We start from the raw sequence: 25433 nt of genomic DNA, 5'->3' as shown, positions 1-25433 counted from the left end.
AGTGGCTAAGAGCACTGACTGCTCTTCTGGGGGTCCCAAGTTCAATTCCTAGCAACCATGGTGACTCACAACCATCTGTAATGAGATCTCATGCCCTCTTCTGGTGTGTCCAAAAGACAGCTACAGTGCACTTATATACATTAAATAAATAATATTAAAGAAAAAAGACTTGCCTGAGTCATGAGGAAAAGGATGAACATAGGGAAATCAGGCCTAGCATGGTGGCACAGGCTTTTAGTCTAGCACTCTGATGGCAGAGGCAGGTGGACCTCTGAATTTGAAGCCAGCCTGGTCTAAAAAGTAAGTCCAGTACAGCCTGGCACACAGAGAAACCCTGTCTCAAAAACCAAACCAACTTAAAACAAAAACAGGGAAATGGAGGGACAGTAGCTGATCAGGCACCATGTCATTCACATTTGTTTCTCCTGCTACACTGTCTTCTAACTGGAGTAAATCAGTGGATTTTGTCCAAATGAGCAGATGAGTTAAAAGTTGATATTGTTGTATTCAGGTTTGTGGAAGAATTTCAGAGAAAATTAGGCTTAGAGGGACTTAAAGTTAAAGATTTTTTTTTTCTTGAGAGCTTTCCAAAAGGTAAGTAAAGACCCTTTTCCCACCTTTAAAAACTATAGCTCAACACACCTTAGAAGCAGCCTTTAGGACAGTTATGATGTAACAATGTTTCTAAAGTCAACAAAGGGTGTACTTTTTCACTGACTGAGTTTCAAAATCTAGTAGCCATAAATAAAAGCAAGACATAAGGTGATGGACTTGGAGGTTCTTCCTACAATTCCTCATTCTCTACTGCAGGCACATTCCTATTTTGGGAGGGGTGGAGAATCTTGCATTATATTTTAAATATTTTCAGTAAGTAGTCTTTATGTACATGATTTGTTTTCTTGAGTTTTAATTTCATATGTTGAAATTTTTTAAAGCACACTTATATTTTCTTTAGCTGAGTTGATGACTCCTGGAGGGACCACTGGTAGAGCTGAAGAATATGAATAGTTTCTCAAGAAAAGTACATTGCTTTTGGCACAAGAAGCAGAATAACTGTGAATTATTATCACGTGGACTTTTTCAGTAAAAATCACTGAAAAGTAAGTTGTTTTTGTTTTGGTTCTATGTTTTCAGTATTATGCAAATAGGCAAGAATTGGCAATTTTTTTATGGTCACTATGTAATTATACTTTTAACGCCTCCAATATGTGTGAATTTAAGTAAGAGTTCAAGCAATCTTTGATTCCTGTTGACAGAAAGTTTAGCTATTGTTAGGCACAGTGGTTTACTTATAGGTGAGGGGCTAAGACAGAATTGTTGAGTTTGAAGGTAGCCTGTACTGTACAGTGAGTTCTAGACCAAACTGATACCATGTAATGCCCTGTCTCAAAAAAAAATTATTTTTTTTCTTTTAAAATTGTTTTTACACGTACTTCAGACTGAAAAAGAAACTCTTAAGCAAGTAGGGCAAGCTCTGATAACTTGTTGAGTGTTCAGAAATGGTTGTTCATCCATTTAGTACAAAAACAGGTACTGAGCATATTTAGTTTTGCTGTACTTATTCTCTACGTATCTTTCAGTTTTTTCATTAGAAGAAAACAAAGTTTGTTGAAGTGATTAAGAAAAAATTCAACACAAAGTTATGAAGTAAAAATTTTATACTCATAGCCAAAATTTGCATTTAGAATTGGATTTTTAAAATTCCTTGTATATTTTAGTGAACATGAAATTTTACCTATCAGTTTTATTTAATAATGATTTTTTTTAATAAGGTAAACCAAGATAATTGTGGTTTATTTTATTTTATTTTTTCTTTTTCTTTTTCTCAGAGCTGGGGACCGAACCCAGGGCCTTGCGTTTGCTAGGCAAGCACTCTACCACTGAGTTAAATCCCCAACCCCATAATTGTGGTTTATATTCCCTTTTGGTGCCCTAACTGATAATGAGATAGAAAGATGAAAGAATTTGTTAAGACATAAAACTTTTTAAAGAGAGAAATATAAGGAAAGATGAAAAAAACTTATGAGATGTAAAACTGTTTTGAGATGGACTTCCTGTATATCTTTGATCCATACTTGTTGTATAACTTAGACTGGCCTTAAGTCCACAGTTATCTTCCAAGTGATGGGACTACAGGTACTAACCACCATGCCCAGCTTGTTCATCATTTTTGAACACTGATACCTAATGAAATTAAAGAATGTATTCCCTAGCTTCAAATAATATAGATAGAAACAAAGGTATAAATAGCGTTTATAATACAGTGTCAAAAGTGTCTTCATAAGCACAAAGTATATAGGAATATAATAGGAATAAGGATTTAAATGAATAGCCTCAGAGTGGTTATGAAGAAGAAAACCAGCGAAAAGTAGTCAGGAAGCTTATAGAGGGTAACATCTATGTTGAGACTTGATTGTAGAACCAAGAGAAGGAATGAAGGCAGATTGGGGAAGGGAGAATACATGAAAACATAGACATGACCACAGTATGTAAAGATTCAGTGTCATGAGAATACATGGCTTTGGGAAAATCTTTTGAGTTGAGAAGGCTGGATTGAGGGGACACTTCCTGGGAGTGGGTAATCTGGCCTAGATCATGAGGCTTTGATGTCATGTTAATGAACTTGTATTTTATTTTGAGAAGAGTGAAAGGTCATTCAATAATACAAGATGGAGAGTGATTCTATTTGATTTGTAGTTTACTTAGAAAGTTGCCTGAGGGCTGGAGAGATAGCTCAGTGGTTAAGAGCACTGACTATTTTTCCAGAGGTCCTGAGTTCAATTCCCAGCAACCACATGGTGGCACACAACCATCTGGAATGGGATCTGATGCCCTCTCCATGTGTGTCAGAGGAGATCAACATTGTAATCATACAAATGACATATATAAAATGTTGGTTTTTTTCTTTAATGTTGCCTGAAAAGGCATGTGGAATTAGAATTCATAGAATTCTGACCTTCCATTTCTAGTCCAATACTAAGATATCATACAATAAAGCCAGAGCTAGTGTTTCTGCCTTGGGAAGCTGGTGTAGGAGAGGAAAAATGTATCCTTTCTAATCCTGATAGACAAAATGGAAAAAACTCAAGGACTTGACAAACAATAGAGCCAGCAACAATTGCTAAAATGTATTACAAGTGTAGGTTGCTTGTTTAGCTTTCTGTAGGGTTATTAGTTTGAACAAAATGGCACATGACTAGGCAAGCCTATATAAATAATACGTTTTATTACTTTGAATTTATATATTTAGTTAATTGCTAATATTTAAATGTGGCCACAGTGGCACTCAGAAATTTTTGAGGATGTGAATAAAGAGCATTGACCTCTCAAAATGTTTTGAAATGTCTTTTTTAATTCCTAGTTACTTTCTGTGCAATAACTATAGGCTTTGAACTAGAGGACCCCAGACTAGTCGTCTCCTGCCTGCAGGTGAGTTATGTTTGATTTGTAATTTTTGAACATAAATTAGAATCTTTTGCTTACAATATAAAATAAGTTTTATATAAAGTTCATTTTCATGAAGAAGGAAAAGATAGATGGCAGATTTGGTTCGTGTGCTAGTAGATTTGATAGCACTTGTTACATGTTTTATCTCCTGAGTCATTTCTTTTACCTACCTAGCCACTACAAATGGTTGATTTGTAACTTGTGTCAACATGTGATTTATTGAGGTCTTTGGAAAAAGAGATACTATAGAGAAGGAATAATTCAGCTTGGACACTAACTCTATAAATATTAATAGTACTATCAGCTGAGTATATGTGTTATTTCATCCCCCCAATATTATGTTGCTTGCTGTTGCATTTTATGGTTGACAGCACTAATGTCAGAGAAAGAGATTGCAAGTTAGTGACAGAATTGATTCCCAATTTATAGACCTAATATAATATGTGTTTTTTTTGGGGTTTTTTTTCTCTTTTTTTTTCGGAGCTGGGGACCAAACCCAGGGCCTTGAGCTTGCCAGGCAAGCGCTCTACCACTGAGCTAAATCCCCAACCCCATAATATATATTTTATGCTATCTTTTCTGTGTTTTCCAGTTGAGCTATCTAGGCAGTAACAGTGTTCAATTGATGTTTAATTTATAAACTTATAAGCAAAAATTCATTTTAAAGATACTGTTTTAGGATTTGAAAATACATAAAACATTTGATTTAACAATTTTAGGTATTTGCACATTTATATATACAGTGCTGTTTGGTAACATTTCCTGTTAGTATAATTTCACTTGCTGACTTTTTGCAAAGCTAGTTGAGGAGTATTAGATATCCTATTAATGATTGCTATAAGTCACTTACAAGTATTAGAAGTTCATTCAAGGGGTTGGGAAGATGATTCTGTGGGCAAAGTACTCAAATTCAAACCTGGTGACCTGAAATTGAATTCCCAGAACCCACTCAAAAACTGGACAGAGTGCATACATACCCGCAATGCAATGCACTCTTGCAGGGGATAGGCAGAGACAGAATTGTAGGAGGTTTATGAGTTCACTAGCCTGCGGGATGCAGCAGTGAACAGTGGTCTCGGACGATTGCTGTGCATGTATGCCTCTACTCAAGCACATACGTCATACACACACGGAAGAGAAAAAAATAATTCATTCTGGAAACTTGAATATTTGTCCAAAGTTAAATTGCTTTATAGGAACAGTAATGCTGAATATTGGGTTAGGGAAGGAGGAAGAAGAGGAGGGGGAGGAAGAAGATAATGATGATGTTGTTGTAGATTAAATGATTTCTTTTCCCTAATATAATTCTGGATGTTGAACTACTTTGTTTATTCCTAATTTTTAAAATTCATTTGACAATATGGTGTACATGTGAATTACTACTGACTAAATTATGTTGGGGTGAAACTCCAGATTTTAAGGAATGGAGTCAGTGAAGTTGATTTTTTAACTTAAATTTAAATTCAAACTCTCTTATGTAAAAAGAAAAGAATGAGTACTTTAATGGTAAAGTCACCTAAATTGTGAATGGAATCTTTATTTCTAATTGCCATTATCAGCTAATTTATGAATGATGCAGGATATAAATACAGTTGCTAATAGATACAAAGAAGCATGTACAGAAGAAATCAAAGATGGTTAAATTCCACCTGCCTTAGCTGTCTGTATTATTTGTGTTCTTCAACTGATCAGGACCTTTGAGTATGAGGATACAGAGATGAAAGAGATTTATTGAAATGGAAAACTATATAAGATGATTCATTAAGTATTAATCACTTGTAATTTTTTTCCTTTAGAATTCGTCAGGTGAACATATATTTTTGCTTTTTAATTTGGTTAAAAGCAATTTATTTTTAAAGAAAATATGTCTCCTCTGAAGATATATGGTCCTATCAGAATTCGAAGTATGCAGACTGGGATTACAAAGTGGAAAGAAGGATCCTTTGAAATTGTGGACAAAGACAGTAAAGTCAGCCTGGTAGTTCACTACAACACTGGAGGAATTCCAAGAGTGTTTCAGGTATAACAGATTTTGATTTGGACTGGTTCCTTAGTGAAATCATTTAGTAAATGACCTCACTGTGTCATAGTTACAGTAATGTGGCCCTGCAAGACTTCCTACTTCCAGGACACTAGAACTTTTATGAACCTGTTTTATAAATTACTCAATAGTGTTGTTGGGTTTAAAACAGAATAGAAAGTAGTCACCATTGTTGCAATGAAAACTAGTGGGAAAGAATTTAGAGAGGTTTATGTACTGACTATTTAGCTATTTCAAATCTATATTAACGGCTGTGAACAGCGATGCATATCTATAATACTAACACTTAAGAAGTAGGGGCAGGAAGATCAGCAGTTCAGTGCTATTTTGGGCCACATAACAAGTATGAGGCTAGCCTGGATTATATGAAACCCTGTCACAAAAAATCACATGGCATGGAACTGTGAGCTAAAATCCACCCCCATTCTCACCCCCCCCAAATTAAAATAATGATAACAACAATAAACAAAACCTTATTAGACCAGCTTTCATAGCACACTCCTATGACCTCAGCACTTTGGAGACTGAGCTAGTAGTACTTGTAATGCAAGGCCAGCCTGGACTACAGAGGTAGAACTTGACTCAGATGAAATTGGACACTTATCACAAAGTGATAGGGCCATGAGAACCTGTCTAGGGAAACTTGGGAGCTAAATGTGAACTCAGTGGTTGCACTTGTGTAGTGTACTCAGAACCTTGGATTCAATTAATAACGTCTCTCACACACATCAGGGTGATCTGAGTTGATTCCCCCTTTTCTTTGAAGTAATTGCTAGATTCATATAATGGGATTTTTTTAATGTCTTTTAAAATTTAGTATCTATGTCTTAAATAATCCCATCACATGTCATAGATTTTAATGAATGGTTGTTCAAGTCATCTTTATAGCTTTTTTTTTTTGACTTTGCTTAAAACTTGTATAATTTTTTTATCTTTATTAAGTTGAGTATTTCTTATTTACATTTCGATTGTTATTCATCTTTATAGCTTTATAGTTTGTTTTTTATGTTTTGGGTTGGTTTTTTGTTTTTGTTTTTAAGATTTATTTATTTATGTTATGTATGAACGCTGTATCTGCATGTTAACCTGCATGCCAGAAGAGGGCATCAGAACTCATTAGAGATGGTTGTAAGCCTCCATGTGGTTACATGTGGGGACCTCTGGAAGAGTAGCTGGTGCTCTTAACTGCTGAGACATTTATCCAGCCCCCTTGCAGTAACACAGTATAACTTCTAACTGTAAAAATTTGAAGGTTCTCTTACTTACCACTATCTTTGAAACATAAGGTGACTTAGTGGGTAACAGCACCTGCCACCAAACTTTGTGTGCTGAATTTGTTCCAAAGAGAGTGTCAGTTCCCACAAGTTACCTGTTGACCTACACATATATGCTATGACATGTTCACACCATACATATATATATACACATATACATACATATGTACACACAAAAAATTTAATAAAAAATTTAAATAGTTACTCTTTATTTTCTGAACTACTCTTGTAGAGCAAAGGGCTACTGCTATTTGTGTGAGTTGAATTTAAGAACACATCTTTGCATGAGAACATATTTTGATAATCCCAGCATTTGGGAATCTCATACAAGAGAATCACAACTGCAGGCCTGGTCTACATGGTGAATTTGAGACCAGTTTGAGGTACATAGTAAAACTATGTCTAAAAAAACAATACACAAACAAACAAAAAACAGGATCTGGAGAGGTGGTTCAGTGATTAAAAGCACTGACTGCTCTTGCAGAAGACATGGGTTCAGTTCCTATCACTAACATAGCATCTTACAACTGGCAGTAATTCCAGTTCCAAGGTATCCAGTGCCCTCTTCTGGCCTCTGCAGCACTAGGCATTCACATAGTATGCATGCATACATGTGGGCAAACAGTCATATTTTAAAAGTCAATAAGCTCTTTTTTTAAAAAATCCAAAAACCTATCATATCTTATGCACATAAAGAAACTATATTCATCATGCCTTGGCAGCTGTTCAAGAGGACTTGGATCCAACTCCTAGTACCCACATGGTTGTTCACAACTGTAACTTCCATTCCAAGGCTTCCAATACCTTTATCTGGTCTCTGAGGCCACCAGGCAAGAAACATATGTGAAGGCAGAATACCCATACACATAAAAATAAAATGCAGACTAAAAATTTATACTTATTAGTTTTTAAAGAAATATATGTTAAGCTTTATGCTTGTTTTATTGAATAAATTTTTCCATTTTTTTTATACTTTTGAACTGTGAAAGTAAGTTGTTTATGCTTTTGTGTATCACATACATTCTGTTTAGGTATGGTGATACATACTTGTAACTCCAGTGCTCAGGATGTGGAGTTGGGAAGAACCAAGGCGAGACTAGTCTTTACTATATAGTGGGTTCAAGACCAGCCTAAGTTATATAGTGACATTGTCAAAACAAAGACCAGAGATTGCTGAGAGGGTAAAAGTACATACCAACCAATTACCATAGGCTGTCTGTCCTCTGACATTCATTGGCATGCTGTTGTAACCGCCCTTTCCCTAGTACTCACAAAATGAAAAAAATGTCATAAAAAATTGGTTTGAAAGGCTAAATGTGACCTGTGCATGATGGCATGTATATTTAATTCCATTACTCAGGAGGGCAGAGACTTGGTAGTTAAGAGCATTGCAAGTTTAGAGGTCAGCCTGGTCTACATAGTGAGTTCCAGGCCAAGTACACTATATAGTGGGACCCCATTATTTTTAAAGGTTCAGTGGTTAAAAGCACATACTTTGGGGGCTGGAGAGATCGGCTAAGAGCACTAACTGCTCTTCCAGAGGTCCTGAATTCAATTTCCAGCAACCACATGGTGGCTCACAACCATCTGTAATGGAATCTGATACCCTCTTCTGACATGTTTAATGACAGTTATAGTATATTCATATAAATATAATAAATCTTTTTTTAAAAAAGCATATACTTTCCTTGCTATAGACCCAGTTCAATTCCTAGTAGTCATGTGGAACAGCTGATGATTGCCTGGAATTCTAGCCTCAGAGAATGCAATGCCTCTGGCTTCCATAGATGCCAGTACATGCCAAACTCAGACACATGCATCCTTATAATTAAACATAGAATAAATCTTTTTTATGAAAGTTATATATTTGAGTTAAATTTATCAAGGAAGAGGAACTCCTTTTGGAGGAAGGGAGAAAGGTAAATTGACGTATGAAGGTTAGCAGTTCTTAGACAACTTTATTATAATTTGTTGAGTATTTTAGAGGAAAAGATAATTTTTCTTTTTTCTTTTCCTTTTCCTTTTTCTTTTTCTTTTTCTTTTTCTTTTTCTAGCTAAGTCATAACATTAAAAATGTGGTACTACGACCCAGTGGAACAAAACAAAGTCGCCTAATGTTGACTCTACAAGATAACAGCTTCTTGTCTATTGACAAAGTACCAAGTAAGGATGCAGAGGAAATGAGGTTGTTCCTAGATGCAGTCCACCAAAACAGACTTCATGCAGGTAAGCACCAGTCATGTCGTGAGTCTGACATGACTAACAGTACTAACAGTACTAAAGGAAGGGCTGGGTATGGGCTCACTCGGTAGTTTTGCCTAGCATGTATTCGGCTCTGGAGTCGATCCCTAACAGCTCAGTACATAGAAAGCAAGCATGGTGGGCATGCATGTAATCCCAACACTTGAGTAGAGGAAAAAGGATCCAGTTCAAGATTATCCTTAGCGGGCTGGAGAGATGGCTCAGTGGTTAAGAGCACTAACTGCTCTTCCAGAGGTCCTGAGTTCAAATCCCAGCAACCACATGATGGCTCACAACCATCCATAATGGGATCTGATGCCCTTTTCTGGTTTGTCTCAAGACAGCAATGGTGTACTCATATACGTTAAATAAATAAATCTTGGGGTTGGGGATTTAGCTCAGTGGTAGAGCGCTTGCCTAGCAAGCTCAAGGCCCTGGGTTCGGTCCTCAGCTCCAGAAAAAAATAAAATAAATAAATAAATCTTTAAAAAAAAAAAAAGATTATCCTTAGCAACATGAGCTATATGAGATTATGTGAGCTCAGACCAGCCTAAGAAGACGAAGAATATGATCACTGCACACCAGTATTCCTGATGGAAAAATCCTCAGCTAAGTACTATTGGACTGAGTTAAGTGGAATAATACAAGAATTATGTTAAATTGATTCCTGGAATGTTAGAATAGTGCAGTATGAAAATCAGTCTATATAATGTAAACATTAACATAAAGAAGGACAAAAAACCCATCTCATTTGATATTTAAAAAATTACAAAATTTAATATTCTTTGACAATAAATACTCTAAAAAAAACAATGGGTAGAAGAAAACTATTTTAGTGTGGTAAAGGATTTGAATGTTAAGCCCACAGCTAATCCACTTAAGAGAAAATCTGAAAGACTTTTCTCTAAAATCAATAGCAGTATAAGGATGTCTGTTCCTGCCACTTCTGTTCAATATAGCATTTGAAATCTTGCCAGAGCAACTGGGCAATGAAGAAATAAAGGGGTGTTCAAATTGAAAAGAAGGAAGTAACTGCTTGGTGATTACCTTCCTCTTAGTTTTATTTTGAAGTGTAGAACATGAGCAGAGTGGAGGTGTAGCTCTAGTGAAACAGGCAGTTAGCAGGTACAAGGCCCTGTGCTCCTCTGTCCCGCCCCAGAGAGTGAAGATGGAGCAGTGTGAGCTTTCTCATCTTTAGTTGATGTATTAGCACACCACTCTTGTAAAATAAGGGGTTTGTTGGTTCCTGTTTAGTAGTCATTTGTTCATACCACCAATCTTTTTTTTTTTTTTTTTTCCGGAGCTGGGGACCAAACCCAGGGCCTTGCGCTTGCTAGGCAAGTGCTCTACCACTGAGCTAAAACCCCAACCCCTTCATACCACCAATCTTGAACCACATTAACATCAGTATATACAATACTGAGTTCCAGTAAGGTGAGATGGCAAATGCCTGCTGTCCTGGCACCTAGGAAACTAAGGCTAAGGGACCTTGTTTAAAAATAGTATGTTAACTTTGCTGAAGAAAGGACAGAAGAGAAAGAACAGGAGGGATGTGTACAATATACTTGTAATATTACTTCAGAGCCAGTTGGAGTGAGTTTGAAGCCAGCCTGGACTACATAGCAAAATCCTATCTCAAAAAAGCATTTGAATATAGCACTGTTTAAATCTTGCACATTGGGAACTAATCTATATTTCTGTTTTGCTTTTGTCTACCATACCCATCGTATTAGTTGAATCACAGTCCTAAGAATTAAGTGTGAACTGGGTGGTTATGGTACCTTTGATCTCATTTTGAAGTGGGTGAGGAAGTTCAAGGCCAAGACAGCTAGTGCTACACAGAGAGACTCTCAAATTTTTTTAAAAAGTAGTAATAATGCGTTTTTTAAAAATGTGTGTCGCTAACCGTGTCTTTAAATGCATTGAGAGGTAAGCATTTTATACTCACTGGATATCCAAGAGTCTTTCTCATGCTAAGCAAATACTCTTATCACTAAGCTACAATTCTTGCTCAATTTATTTTTATTTCGAGATAGGGTCAGGCTAAGGTGCCTCTGCTGGCTTTGAACTTTCTTTCTTTTTTTTTTAAAGACATTTATTTATTCTATATAAGTACACTGTAGCAGAAGAGGACATCAGAGCCCATTACAGGTGGTTGCTGGGATTTGAACTCAGGACCTCTGGAAGAGCAGTCCATGCTCTTTATTGCTGAGCCATCTCTCCAGCCCCGGCTTTGAACTTTCTTACCTGAGCCTACCACATACCTTGGATTATAGGCATGTACCATACACCCAGGCTTTCTAAAGAATGAGTCCCAATAAATGCATGTTAGAGAATTAATAAATCAATGCTGTAATTTGCTGTGGGTATCTAATGTACTCTTTGATTTTGGCTAAATCATCTTAATTTTTAGGTTCAGTGGCCTTGATGCATAACAACACACATTACAAGGATTAGTATTGGATAGTATTAGATAGTATTTTACAAATACCTTGAAAAATCCAGCTGGGCATGGTGACACATATCTGTCACCTCTTTATTGATGAAGTGGGGACAGGACCATTGCAAGTTAAAGGCCAGGCTAAGCTACAGATGAGATAGTAAGTGCTGACCACCCCGGACTGTTGAGCAATACTCCCTTTCCACCCTTTCCACAATAATAGTACAGGAGATAAAACAAGAAGAAAGGAGTTATAAAATATGTACTGGAGCAGAAAAGAATTAACATTGGTAGCATTATCTGTGTACAAGATAAATTGTTAAGTACTTAAGAAATAACACTAGATACTTTTCTTTCATCTAAGCAAAGTTTGAATCATAGTTTTGAATTTTAAAAAAAAATGTGATTTAAGGAGAAGAGTGAATTCTAACAATCTCTGGATGGAAAAGATGATTGGTAGCTTATACTCTAGCATTTAGATGATCTCCATGACAAAGGAAAAATATTAGCTAGAGTGATGTCACAGAGTAATTTCTTTTTGAGGTTCTAGGGATTGAACCCAGAGCCTCACAGATGCTAGGCAAGCCTTCAATTGTGGAGTCACACATAATAACATGTTAATATCATTAACATTTTGAAATAGGGTTTTGATAATCTGTGCAGGTTCTCCCCAAACTTGTCTCCCACATAACATAATGTTAATGTTAATATGAAACAAAAACCCACTCTATAAACTAATAAGAGAAAGAACTCAGGAGGGAATTTGAAAAATGCAAAAAATGAATTCATGATGTAAATGAACCTTAAGTATGAAAAAAAATGCTCAGATTCATACTTAAACTCGATTTCCTTTTTAGATTTATTCACTTTATGTGTGCGTGTTTTGCCCACATATATATATATATATATATATATATATATATATATATATATGTACAACTTGTGTGCTTAGTGCCTGTGGAGGTCACAAGAAAGCATTGGATCTCCTGGAATAGGAATTACTGATGGTTGTGAACACAGTGTTTGTGCTGGGCATCAAACTGAGGTTCTCTGCAAGAGCAGCAAGTGTTCTTACCCACGGAGACAGTTATTCCTAAACACTGATTTGGGTAGCTGGTGAAGAAAGCAAGATACCAAGTTCATATTTGTAGAGTACCTTGAGCTTTTGAAAACAAATAAGGATTTTTATTTTGCAGTAGAAATTATTCTACTTGGTAATTTTTTTAACTAAAATCTTTTTAGCTACATTTATTTATTTTGTGGATATGTGTGTGAACTCATTCACCATGTGCACATATGTGAAGAGTTGGTTTTCTCTTTCCATCATATAGGTTCCTAAAGTGGTTTAAGCTTGGTGACATGTACCTACACAAACACACAAATAATACAAAATAAACAAAAGGCAATTTTTTAAAATAAAAACTAAAATTGTTTCTGACATTTTGACATTGGTATAAGTATTCATACTTAAGTTACAGTGATACATATTTTTTCCATAGTATTAATTGTAAAATACTATGTTTCAGAATTTCTAACATTTTTCTTTTTGTCTTGTAAATTTTTACACTATTAAATGGTGTCACCTTTTTATGGTCTTTATTATTTTTCTGGAGCTTTTATTCCTAAATGTTGCTATGTATATACTCTGTCAGAAAAAGTGAGTATTTTTGCTAAGTTACATGGTTTATTAATTTTTGTCCACCAGCTATGAAATCTTCTCAAGGTTCTGGTAGTTTTGGAACTATTCTGGGCAGCAGGACCTCTCAGAAGGAAACTAACAGACAGCTTTCTTACTCAGACAATCAGGTATGTTCATTTAATCATCCTAGCTTTTTAAAGAATTGATTAGCACAGATATACTAAGTATCCCCCATAATATGGACTTTAGATGATCTCTTGTGTAGCAGTGTCACAGTGGTACATTAGCATACCTGATTTCTTATCACTTTGTTCTTATAAGCAGTTTCTTAAATCTTATCCCAATTTTACCTTTTTATTGTTTTGGTTAGTTTTATGTTTTGAGACAGGTTTCTCTGTGTAGCCCTGACTCAAGGAACTAGTTCTGTAGACCAACTAGTGAGTTCTAGGCTATCTGGGACTACAGAGCAAGATTCTTTCTCAAAATCATAAACTACAAGAAAATGAATGTCAGACTCAGTTTCTCATACTTGACTGTATCATAGAATCTCCTAGAGATCTTTTATAAATATATTCATAGGTGCTGAGCTCAGTGGTAGTGCTGGGTGTCACACACAGTGAGTCTTATACAAAAAGATTGGACTAGAAATAAATACCTAGTTGTATTTTTCTTTTTTAATTCTCCATAAAAATTGTTGCTCTGAAAAAATTAAAAATGACCTGGTGATGCAGCTCAGTTTCTAGAAGACTTGTTTAGCATGTATGAAACCCTGGATTTGCCCCTTGGAATCACATAAGCCAGGTATAGTGGTGCATGTCTGTAATCTTAATACTTAGGAAGTAGTAGGTGGAGGACTGGTTCTAGATAGGCCATCCTCTGCTAAACTTGACAATTTTGAGGTTGTCCTGGAGTTTATATGTGATCCTGTCTCAAATATGTTTTCACTTAAGTCAAAGATTTAACTGTCTCACATTTTATTCTTACAGGCCTCTTCAAAAAGAGGAAGTTTAGAAACTAAAGATGAAATTCCATTTCGAAAAGTTCTTGGCAGTCCTGGTAGAGGACCGATTAAGACTGTAACCGGAGGTGGAATGGCTGTTACCCGGACTATTCCTTCTTTGACGCTGACATCAACACCCCTTAGAACAGGATTATTAGAAAACCGGTAGGAGAGATTTTATTAGTCCTTCAGAACCTATTTATAAATGTCTTTTATGATTTTGAGGAATTGAGGAAGAAAGCAACAAGTAGAGAACACAGTTTTCGTGTATGATTACAAGTGTTTGTCATCAGTTTAGTCAGTGACATGTAGTGTAAGAATCAGGCTATTGTTTTTCTATCTTTGAACATGTTTTTAATTTTTTGTCTGGATGTAGGTGGATGTGTGTGTATAGATACATGTGCACATTTGTACGTGTGTATGAAAACTATGAGACAACTTTGGGGGTCATTCCTCAGATGCTGTCTACCCCTTTTTTGTGATAGGACTTCTCCCTGGCTTAGAGCTTATTAGCAAGCCCCATGAACTGTCCCAGCACTGGTGTCATAATCGCATACCCTTCAATCCAGCTTTTATATGGGTCTTGTGCTTGCATGTTAAGTGCTTTACTAAGGGAAATTTTCTTCCCAGCCCTTGTTTATAGTTTTTGCTGGTTTGAATTATGACTTTGTAAAAGTAGTCTTTTTTTAAAATCTGTTCTCCACAGCACTGAAAAGAGGAAAAGAATGTTGTCTGGTTCAGAGCTGACCGAAGATTATCCTAAGGAAAATGATTCATCATCGTAAGTTGCTTTAAGACCCTTTGCGGCCCTTGACCAGTGCTTCTTACATAACTGTTAAACCTCCCAGGGGGCGTGTCCAGCAGCATTCACTGTGTGATCATTCCTATTGTAAAGTGCCTTGGTGATGCTGGAGCAGAGGCTTCATCGGGGCTCTAGCTCTCCTCATTCTGTTGCACAACTCCAATCCTGCCTTTTGTTGCACTGAGAGAAAGAACAGAGCTGAAGAACTTAAAATAAATAGTTCTTTTGTTCTTTGGGTTTCTTGTTTACCTTTGTTTTCGAGACAAGGTCTTGATAAGTATGTACTGGCCTTGAGCTCATCAGCCTCCTGTGTGCTGAGATTACAAGTGTACGTCACTATGCCCAGCTCAACAAATGTTTTTTGTTGGGCCAATGTTTTAGTGTAGCCTTCCTCCCTGTAAAATGAATATATTATTCTAGATAACCCGTATAAAAGACATACAATCCAGTTATTTTCTTTACAAGCTGTAAGCCGAGACTGGGCAGGTTTAGAGCTATTCTAACTTATTCCCCAGTCATAATGTCCCTTGTTACTTGCTGTTTTTCCTGGCCATGTGTTCATGGTCCATCTCCTCTCATGGCAGCCTCCTCCTCCATGTCCTCTCTTCTCCTCTTCCTGCAGTGCCATCACTCAGTCCTCAAGTCCCACCTCTCTCGCGCCACTGCCCAATTACAGGTTTTAGCCTTTTATTGACCACTTAAATTGGGAGCAAGGTTTACATAGCATCACTTGGTATATGTGAGGATGTACTTTATGTCAGAAGCATATGTTTAGAATCAGTATCTAGAACTAAAATCCAAGCAGCACCAAACAAACCCACACATTTTCCCCTTTTTGACTAAATAAAAAGGCTCATTCTTATAATAATAAACAGTATACAGTAGGAGTAAATTATGAAACAGTTATAAAAACTATTAGGTAATAGTTATATTCAAAATATCTAATACATTTATATTTGGCAACTTAAAGTATTTTTATCATTTAGCCCATCTTCATGACTTCAACGTTCTGCATAAACCATTTTATATCCTAACCTGTATAACTAGCCTAAAAACATCTTCTTAGACCTAGAACATTATCTTAACTCCTCAACAACTTAAGCTTATAGTAATACTATGACTGTCTAGTCTTCAACCCCATCAGAGGCCTGAGAATATGAAGGAAGCACAGGGACACAACTTCCCTGAAAATTATAAAAATGTCAGAGACAGCTGACTGCCTAGATAGCCTCCAATATTCTGTAAAATACTGGAGTATAATCTTCTGCCTTCTGCCCAGAATATCTGAGAGACCTTTTGTGAAGCAGGAATTATGAAGGAATTGCTTACCCTGCTTTGGCAGTGCTTGGCAGTTGACTTCCCTGTATCTGTTTGTCCTTTCTGGACAGTATTCTGTCTGCAGATGAAGTTAGGCCATTTTCTTTGCCCAGTGGCTAGCTTACCACAAGTGAAGCCCTCTCCAAATAGAGAACCTTCAATGTCCATCATCTTCTTTCAAGTCAAATGGGGTTCTGCCAGGAACTGACATAAAAACATATTTAAATGCCATATTCTGTAAGTCTCTGTGACTTTTGAAGACCATTTATCTATTCTTAACATATCTGAACAAGCAAACGTTCCTTTCTTGAGCTACGTATTATCTGTTCAACCCAGTATGTATATTTCTGTGATCATCTAGACTAGTATCTGACATGACTGTGAGTTTGACTGTCTATTAACTTGAATTTCTTTTCTTCTCTTTTTTAGATGTATGTTTTATTGTGTATACAGTGTTCTGCCTTCATGTATGCCTACGGGCCAGAAGAGGGCATCAGATCACATTATGGATGATTGTGAGCCACCATGTGGTTGCTGGGAATTGAACTCAGGACCTCTGGGAGAACACTCAGTGCTTTTAGCCTCTGAGCCATCTCTCCAGCCCTCTACCTTGTATTTCTTAATCATCCGTAGTAGTTTGCGATCACGCTATTTAAAAGGACTAGTGCTTTACATTGTGATTTTAAGGATTATATAGGAGCAATATCTCATAGAAATTAAAAACATACATGTGTTACATGTAACAAAAAAAACTTAAATTTTTGTAGTGGTGTATAATAGTCTAAACCAATGTAACCTTTAAATTTGTATCAGCATATAGAATTTTGTACCAATATAACAAAATATAACCCCAATTTCATATCAAAATACAAAGATCTAAACCCTAAGATTATGACTATAAATGTTTTTTGGTCTAAGAGTAGATTCAGTAATTACCCCTTTTTCTTTTTATTATTCCTATAATACTCCTATATCTTCCCCCCTTTTTCTTCTCAACCCTCTTCTCCTTACATAAGAATGAAGGATAGAGAAAAGGAAAGAGAAAAAAGAAATCCCTGAATTTAATCCCCCTATTTCATTTCCTCCTTGTTCAAGACCATAACTAGTTGTAACTGTTCCATTAAATGACGACACACATCCAATGTCTAATAAATGAGCAGAATTCCTCCACCCCACCTCTTTGGAAAGGGACAGAGTTTTCTTTAAATTGCTTCCTGCTGATTTGGGGGTGTAGTTATTTTGGGGGGGCCCAAGGAAAATTGGAAAAAATTTAAGTCATAAGAAAGCCAGCTCTAATAGTTATCATCCAGTTCCTGTATGCTGAGAAAGCTGAGGATTAAATGATGTCCTGATTGGATCCGTCTGTGAGGCTGGACCTAAAGAGCTGGCTGTTTTGAAATTGTCCTGGAAGCAAGTCTTTATTAGAAGTAGTATTGATGTAGTCTGGATAGGATCACGTAGGAAGCTGGAACAGTAAGTGTACCATCTCAGCATCCCTGAGGGTATAATTTTGGTTTTCAGAGGTATCACAACACCTCCCTTTCATTCTGGTGAGTGAGTGAAAGACATCAAGAAGCTATTCCCTGCCTCCAAATTCATTTGTTGAAGTCTTCATCCCAAAGTTGGTTTTGGAGCTAGGACAGTTTTGAAGTTAGATGAGATCAAAAGGGTCTTAAGGGTGTAGCTCTGATTCAGAAGGACTAAGGCCAGGAATAGATGTCCAAATCTCTTCTATGCACACTGGCCATATGATGACGGAGTGAAAAGGCAGCCATCCACAAGACATGGAGAGGGATCAACAGAAACTGAGTCTGCTGACTCCATGACCCTATACCTAACAGCATCCACACTGAGAAAGTCAACTGGTGTTGCAGCTTTGTTATGACAATCCAGGTGGGGAGTGTAAACTGTTAGGTTTTCTTTTGGTGTATTTTTCAGAGACAATGTTAAATTCCTGGTACTGGCCTAAAAATCTCTGTAAACTTGGCCTAAAAGCAAACAACATTTATTCCTTCACAGCTGAGGTTGTCAGGCTTGGTATTAAGTGTCTTCACCCACCGAGACATCTCTGCTCATTTATAGTCTTTTCTAGGGTGGAAGGATTTTGGTAAAATCATTTGCATCAAAGTGACAAATTGTTTTTCATAAGAGTAGGCTCAGTCAAATTCACCACCAGTTTCTGCTGTTGTCCAGTTAGGATATAACAGCAGTGGCAATAGCTGAATTTTGATGAGGGAAAGTCCATAGATTCTATCTCTGTCACTATAGTTCTAGCAGAAAAGTTAGAATAATTGATGACAGAGGTTGGCTGAGTTGACCCAAGTTACCCTAATGCTCTGAGAGGTCGTTTCAGGCATTTTCCTGGTAAAAATTAGTATATGAAAAGGCATCTTTTTATACACATCTCCATATATTTCTCTCTTGTATCATTTCTTCCTAATCTTTTGCTTTTAATCATGCATCTAAATCCCTTTGCTGAAAGCTAGTGATGATCATTCATGACTCTGTCCACACAGAGCCAGTCATGAGCTATGTTCCTTACTACTCATCTCCTCACCCTTATCTTTCAACATAATCCTTTTCTCAGGTTGTGATTTTCATTTTGTACTAGTGTCCAGATCAGGTCTAGGTTTATTATCACTCTTTCCATTGGTCATAGGAAGTCATCTGCCCAATCTCAGTATGTTTAATTCCAGGTGTGGTAGGTTGCTTCTGTGTCCCTTTGACCTTAGAACTTTAGTGCAGTAGCACCAGTTCTTGATGCCTCTCTTAACATAATCCCTTAATGACTAGTAATCACTTGTCATTATAGTGCTCATTCTCTTGGAGGGCCTAGTAGTCTGAAAGAGTAACATACCTTACCTCACAGATAACTTAGAACTTTTTGTTGCAGACAGGATGATGTTGTTCTAAAATCCTAAGGTAACTTTAGGATTTTATTCCTCTAGGCCAGTGACTCCACACAATGGTCTTAACTGAGCCTGCCATCTTCTCTCTTTAACAAATCAATACTCATAGTAGCAGCAAGTCAGTGTTGTAATCTTCATGGCTACATTTTACCTCATATCCCTTGTATCAGTTACCTATTACTGTATAACATGTTGTTCCATATAGTGTCTTTAAATTATAGCCTAAAAAGTATTGTTGCCCAGGCGTGGTGGTGCACATTGTTAATCCTTGAATCCTCGTATTCAAAAGGCAAAGCCAGGTGGAGCTCTGTATTCAAGGCCACATAGTCTACATAGTGAGTACTAGGACAGCAGGGCTGTGTAAAAAGAGCCTGTTTCAAAAAACAAACAAACCAACAACAAAAAGCATTGCTTATAAATTATAGTCACTTCAGCTTACTTGAACTTGACTTAACAAGTTTCATGTAGACCCTTTGATGTTTCCCATGAATCTGTGGTCAGTAAGTGGCTTGGGAAGTTTTGAATAGCCTTACTTACTCATGGCTGACCCTGGAGCTGCTATCAGCTGGAGTAATTAGACCATGTGTCTTCCACCATCTGGAAAGCAAGCCTGTACTTATTCATATAGCAGCAGCTGAATTCAAAGGAATTAGAAATCTGAAAGACATTTTTGGGCTTAGGATCAGCACTCACAAATACTTCTGTTTTGTTCTTTCAGGAAAAGAAAATTAATTATAAGGGCAAGTTCAAGACACAAGGCTCTTACGTAGCCCAAGCTGGTCTCAAACTTACTATGGAGCTCAGGCTGTCTTGAACTCCTGACCTTCTTGCCTCCACCTCCTGAGTGCAAGGATTAGCTGTATTTCATAGTGACAGGTTGTAGGCTGAAGATGTGATATAGAGACACAAAAATGGAGTCAGAGTGAATATGGGCAGAGCAACAGCCTTATCTGTTACAAGCTTAATTTATGACAATTCTCTTAAATTAGAAATTTCAATCAAAACTTGGAGATTTTATTTATGTAGACACTGCTTTCAGATACTTGGAAACTATAGGGAGGAATTGAGGTTTAAAATTCCTAACTTTGGGGTTGGGGATTTAGCTCAGGGGTAGAGCCCTTGCCAAGGAAGCGCAAGGCCCTGGGTTCGGCCCCCAGCTCCAAAAAAAAAAACAAAAAAAAAAAAAAAAATCCTAACTTTGAGTCTGGTGTGATGGCACACGCCTTTGTTGTTTTGTTTTTTATTTCAGTACAGAGTTTCTTTGTGTGTAGCTAGCTATAGCTCTCCTGGAACTTGTTTTGTATACCAGGCTAGCCTAAAGCTCACAGACATCCACCTGCCTCTGCCTCCTACAGGTTGGAATTAAAGGAATCTTAAGCTGGATGTGGTGGTTTATCCCTATAATCCCAGCACTTGTGAGGCAGAGGCAGGTGGATCTGTGAATTGAAGGCCAGCCTGGTCTACAGAACCAGTTCGGAGACAGCCAGGACTACATAGAGAGGGCCTATCTCAAAGAAGAAAGTCTTAACTTTGTATTCATGCACTTAAACTTACTAAACACTACAAGTTGAAATGTTGATATTTTCTAAGTAGCATTTCAAATTATATGTGACATAACATTTTTTAAACGTTTATTTTTTAAAACTACAAAGCATTAATACTAGATAGTTGACATCTTTAATTGTTCTTGTCTCGGATAGTTTTAAATTTTATTACTTTGCATATGCACATATCATGTGTTACATGTGGAGAACAACTTGCAGGATATGGTTCTTTTCCTTCTCTGTGGGATCCTAGGATCATACTTAGATCATCAGGCTTTTGTGGCAAGCTTTTTATTTGATGAGCTGTCTGGCCAGCCCCCTGATCTTCCTTTTAGCCAAGAAAAATCTGTATCTTGCCTCCTTTAATTATATTAAAATATTCCTTTATTTTTGCTTAACTTGCTAGAGTCATAGTTTATATTGGTTCTTGACTTAATGAAATGTTATTCATAGTTCTTAATTCACTGAGAATTAAGAATATCTTTATACAGTCCCAATATTGATTTTAGAATTGTTAACTGTAGGAACAACAAAGCTATGACAGACCCTTCAAGAAAATACTTAAGCAGCAGTAGAGAAAAGCAGCTGAGTTTGAAACAGGCAGAAGAAAATCGAACACCGGGTAAGTTTTGGTCTTTAATTATGATCTCATTTTTATTTATATGATAGATTATATTAAACTAGCACATTTCTTATACATTGTTCATGAATAGTATTATTAGGCACTAACTTATACCAATAACTGACAAGAGTATTTTAAAGAAGGCTGACAAGATATCTCAATGAGTTAAAATACTTTCCACTAAGCCTGAAGAATTTAACTCAGTGACCCACATGGTGGAAGGAGAAAACTGACTTTGGAAAGTTATCTTCTGACTTCCACATATGTGCTGTGTTGTGTGCTTACAAACACACATACACACTCTGAATGTAAATAAATAAGGACTGTTATCCAGTCATAATGTTAGACACCTATAAGCTCAGCACTCAGAATGTAGAAGCTGGGGAACCAAGAGTTCAGAGGCTAGCCTCAGCTACAAAGTGAGTTTAACACTAGCTGAGGATATATGAAACTGTCTCTCAAAAAAACAGCAGTAAGTGGTATGGTAACTCATACCTTTAATTCCAGCACTGTCTTCCCCCACCCCACCCAAAAAAATTCCAGATTTTACTTTCTTTTTCCTCTTATTTCAGTGTGTAGAATTTTAGTGTTAAAGTGCTAGGACATAGACTGATCAGAGACTTACAGTTGAATTAAGGCTGATCAGTGTTGCTCCTTATCATTGGGATTCCTACAGGAGAAGTATACCAGTATAAGCCTTTTTTCTGAAATACTGAAACTTACACCATATTATTAGCACTTGTTTGTTTAAAGTGCTTATAATCAACCAGCAATTAGCAAACATAAGTAGTAAATACATAAACCATCTCATTAGTATACAAATTGCTGTTATCTTTAATAAATAATAAAATTATATATATGTTAATTTTTTAAAATAAACTTATAATTTACTATCAGTAATTGAGTTATTTACCTATGGTCCTGAGGAATTGCTGAAGCAAATAAGGAAGTCTTAAGAATTTCTGCTTGGCTGGGCAGTGGTGGTGCAGTCATTTAATCCCAGCAGTCAGGAGGCAAAGATAGGCAGATCTCTTGAGTTCTAGGACAGCCAGAGCTACACAGAAAAACACTGTCTGGAAAAAAAACAAAACAAAACAAAAAAAGAACTTCTGCTTTATAAGTAATAAAAAGCTAAGTTGTGGAGACCAATCAGTAGGCCCCGCACAGAAGACACAGGGTAGGAGGGCACCTCTTGGGGAAAAGGGGGTGTTGGCAGTAAAGGTGAGAAAGTAAGAACAAGGGGGGGGGGTCAAATGACTTCAGTTTATGCACGTATAAAACTCAAAGGAAAAAGAGGGAAAGGGATTTGAAGCTAGAAAAGGACCTTGAACAGCTTTGAGGCAGAGGAACACTGCTTTGCTATTGTAACTTTCCTCACAGTATTGATCTCTGGGATTGGCATATATTAAGAATAGAGTTAAATATAAATTGTGTAATCTTATTAGATACACTTGTGGTTGAATTAGGCATTAAGTGTTTGTTCATGTGTTGTAGGGCTTTTACCTTTGCAGTCATCCTCATTTTATGGGAGCAGAACTGGATCAAAGGACTACTCTTCTGGTGGCACTAACCTGGACAGGTATGCATCAGTTACAGAATGCAGAGCATAGAAGTTGAAGGGCTCTCCCTCTTCAGAATCTTGAGTGGTGAAACAGGCTGTTCTTTATACTCTTAGCTAATGTAGTTTAAGCATAGCAGAGTCAATTCATGACACTTTAGGTAGAAAGTACTCAAGAAATGTATATTTTAGTTTTATCTATTTTGAAATGTGTCCAAAAATGATAAATTGAGATCTGGAAAGATTTATACTGATGCTACTCGTGTTGACTGATGTTACAATAGTCTTTAACCATTGCATTTTCTGTCAGGACAACTAGGACTACACAAAGAAACCCTATTCCAAAGAACAACAAAACCAAACAAAAAGACACACATGAGTAAAATAGTACTTTAAAAAGAAAGCAGGTTGACATTTGCAGCAAAAGAAATAGTTAGATGTTAGTAATAGAGTAATTATAACCCAGGGATATAGACAAAGAATGTTATATTTGTCCAGCATGATGATACATTTCTGCAATCTAAGTGCCCTGTATACAGAGGCAGGCCAATTTCAATGAGTCCAAGGCCAGCCTGGTCTACATAAAAAGGCTAGGCAGGAATGTTTAGTGACACCCTGGGGGAAAAAATATAGACACACCATTTAGAGAAACATAAAAAATGGTTCGACTTCAGGTGTTATTAGGAATGCAAGTCAAAATAGCAACAAAGTCACCTCCTGCCTACTGGTAAAGATTAAAACTTGTAATAATAAATAAGAGAAATGTGAGGAGACAAATGTTACCATTCACGTAAATAAAAATTGCTTTAACCTTTTTGGAAAACAATCAAAATATATAGGAGAATTTTAAATACCCCTAATATTTCTGTCTCCAAGCATAAACTTTTAACATCTTTCTTTTAAAAATTAAATATTTTCTCTGGTATGATTTGAAGTAGTGAAGATATACTGCCTGAATTTGTCCAAGACTAGGTAAACTGACGTGACATTACAAAGTGCATGGAAGAGAACTGGAAAGGGAAACTGGTTTTTCTCAAGCCATTAGCTTGGATCATGCAATTTATAGGGTGAATAGGAAACAACTTAAGCTTCATGTTTTGTTTTTGTTTGTCTTTATTAACAGTTACCGAATGAATGTAAGGCATGTGCACAAGGCTCTTGTCTTAAGTTTTCTGTCTAAACTTACTTAGAATTTTTGTCATAAGTGCCCAATGTTACTAGTATTTCTCTAAAGTTTGACACTTTTTTCCCTTAGACATTGATTTCTCTGGCTCTGCTAGAGGGAAAGGATAGTAATGAATATTTTTATTTTCCTTTTTTTTTTTTTTTTTTTTTTTTTTTTTTTTTAGGTGTAATATTTCAAACCAGACTCCTTCTGCCAAAAAGAAGCTTGGGGTTTCTTCCTCAGCCAACTCCCCTATCTGTTAAAAAAAAACTGAGGTGTAACCAGGATTACACAGGCTGGAACAAACCTAGAGCGCCCCTTTCCTCTCATCAACAGCAGCTGCAGGGGTTGGTAAACTTTCTTTCTTACAAAGTAATTCAATTGAGTTATTCTCCATTTGTTGTGGATAGCAAATAAGAAAGAATTCATATTATAGTTGTAAAATATTTAGAAATTAGGTCACTTATCAAAAGATTTATCGTGGCTATAAACAATAAATCCATTATCTAGTCTCCAGTTTTCAGCCCTTGAAAATGTGTTTCTCTGTCTGTCATCTCTCTAATAACATCTTAAAGGAAACTGACTATTCTCCAACTCTGTATATTTTGGCCTACTGTTGAGTTACTTTCATCATTTTATATACATTTTTCAACACAAAGATGAGATCATAGTGTGGTAATCAATAATAGTGAGTACTCAAGCTAAACCCAGGTGCTTTCGAAAAGCTGCTAGGATTATAGGTAAGCAGCATGACACTTGTGTTCTTAGAAATGCATGCTTCCCTGTTCCCCACGTTTTCCATACTGAATCAGAAACAGTCCAATTGTATGTAGTTTTAATAAGCCCTGATGCAAAATGGAGAAACCTTTATGCTTGCTGAACATACTTCAAACACTTCTTTCCTTTCCAGATTCTCCAATTTGGGAAATACATGCTATATGAATGCTATCTTACAATCTCTGTTTTCACTCCAGTCATTTGCAAATGATTTACTTAAACAAAGTATCCCATGGAAGAAAATTCCACTCAATGCACTTATCAGGTAATGTTACATATTTACTGAATAACTTCATTGATTTTTTTTTTTTTTAATATTAGGATTTGGGGCAGTTATGTGTTGTTAGTAATATGCCACTGAATATTTTTAAAATATGCTAATCTTGTCTCTTATTTGTCAGACGCTTTGCAAACCTGCTTATTAAAAAAGATATTTCTAATTCAGAGACCAAAAAAGAACTACTTAAGAAGGTTAAAAATGCTATTTCAGCTACTGCAGAGAGATTCTCTGGCTATGTCCAAAATGTGAGTATTTAATTTTAAATGTTTTAGATATACAAAATTGAAATTAGCTTTTCATTTAGTTTTTAAATTATTATTTGTGTAATGTGGTCACCTTGGATGGTAAAACCTAAGGCGTTACAATAACTTTCAATA

General features: G+C 36.4%; 1 protein-coding gene across 1 annotated transcript in view; it reads left to right on the top strand.

Annotated features, from left to right (window-relative positions):
- The window catches only part of Usp37 (ubiquitin specific peptidase 37), a 61666-nt gene that overhangs the window by 5097 nt on the left and 31136 nt on the right, over window positions 1-25433 (top strand). The window contains 13 exon segments of the mRNA XM_032901345.1: window positions 956-1100; window positions 3362-3429; window positions 5244-5467; window positions 8817-8988; window positions 13149-13249; window positions 14069-14247; window positions 14789-14863; window positions 21179-21276; window positions 22771-22855; window positions 24184-24214; window positions 24216-24346; window positions 24910-25041; window positions 25178-25301. Coding sequence (XP_032757236.1) covers window positions 5312-5467; window positions 8817-8988; window positions 13149-13249; window positions 14069-14247; window positions 14789-14863; window positions 21179-21276; window positions 22771-22855; window positions 24184-24214; window positions 24216-24346; window positions 24910-25041; window positions 25178-25301 — 1284 coding nt within the window. The 5' untranslated portion in view covers window positions 956-1100; window positions 3362-3429; window positions 5244-5311.

Source organism: Rattus rattus, chromosome 4 (assembly GCF_011064425.1).
Source record: "Rattus rattus isolate New Zealand chromosome 4, Rrattus_CSIRO_v1, whole genome shotgun sequence".
Lineage (NCBI taxonomy): Eukaryota > Metazoa > Chordata > Mammalia > Rodentia > Muridae > Rattus > Rattus rattus.
The sequence above is the reverse complement of the archived record's forward strand: the minus strand, read 5'-3'. Positions and strand labels throughout refer to the sequence as shown.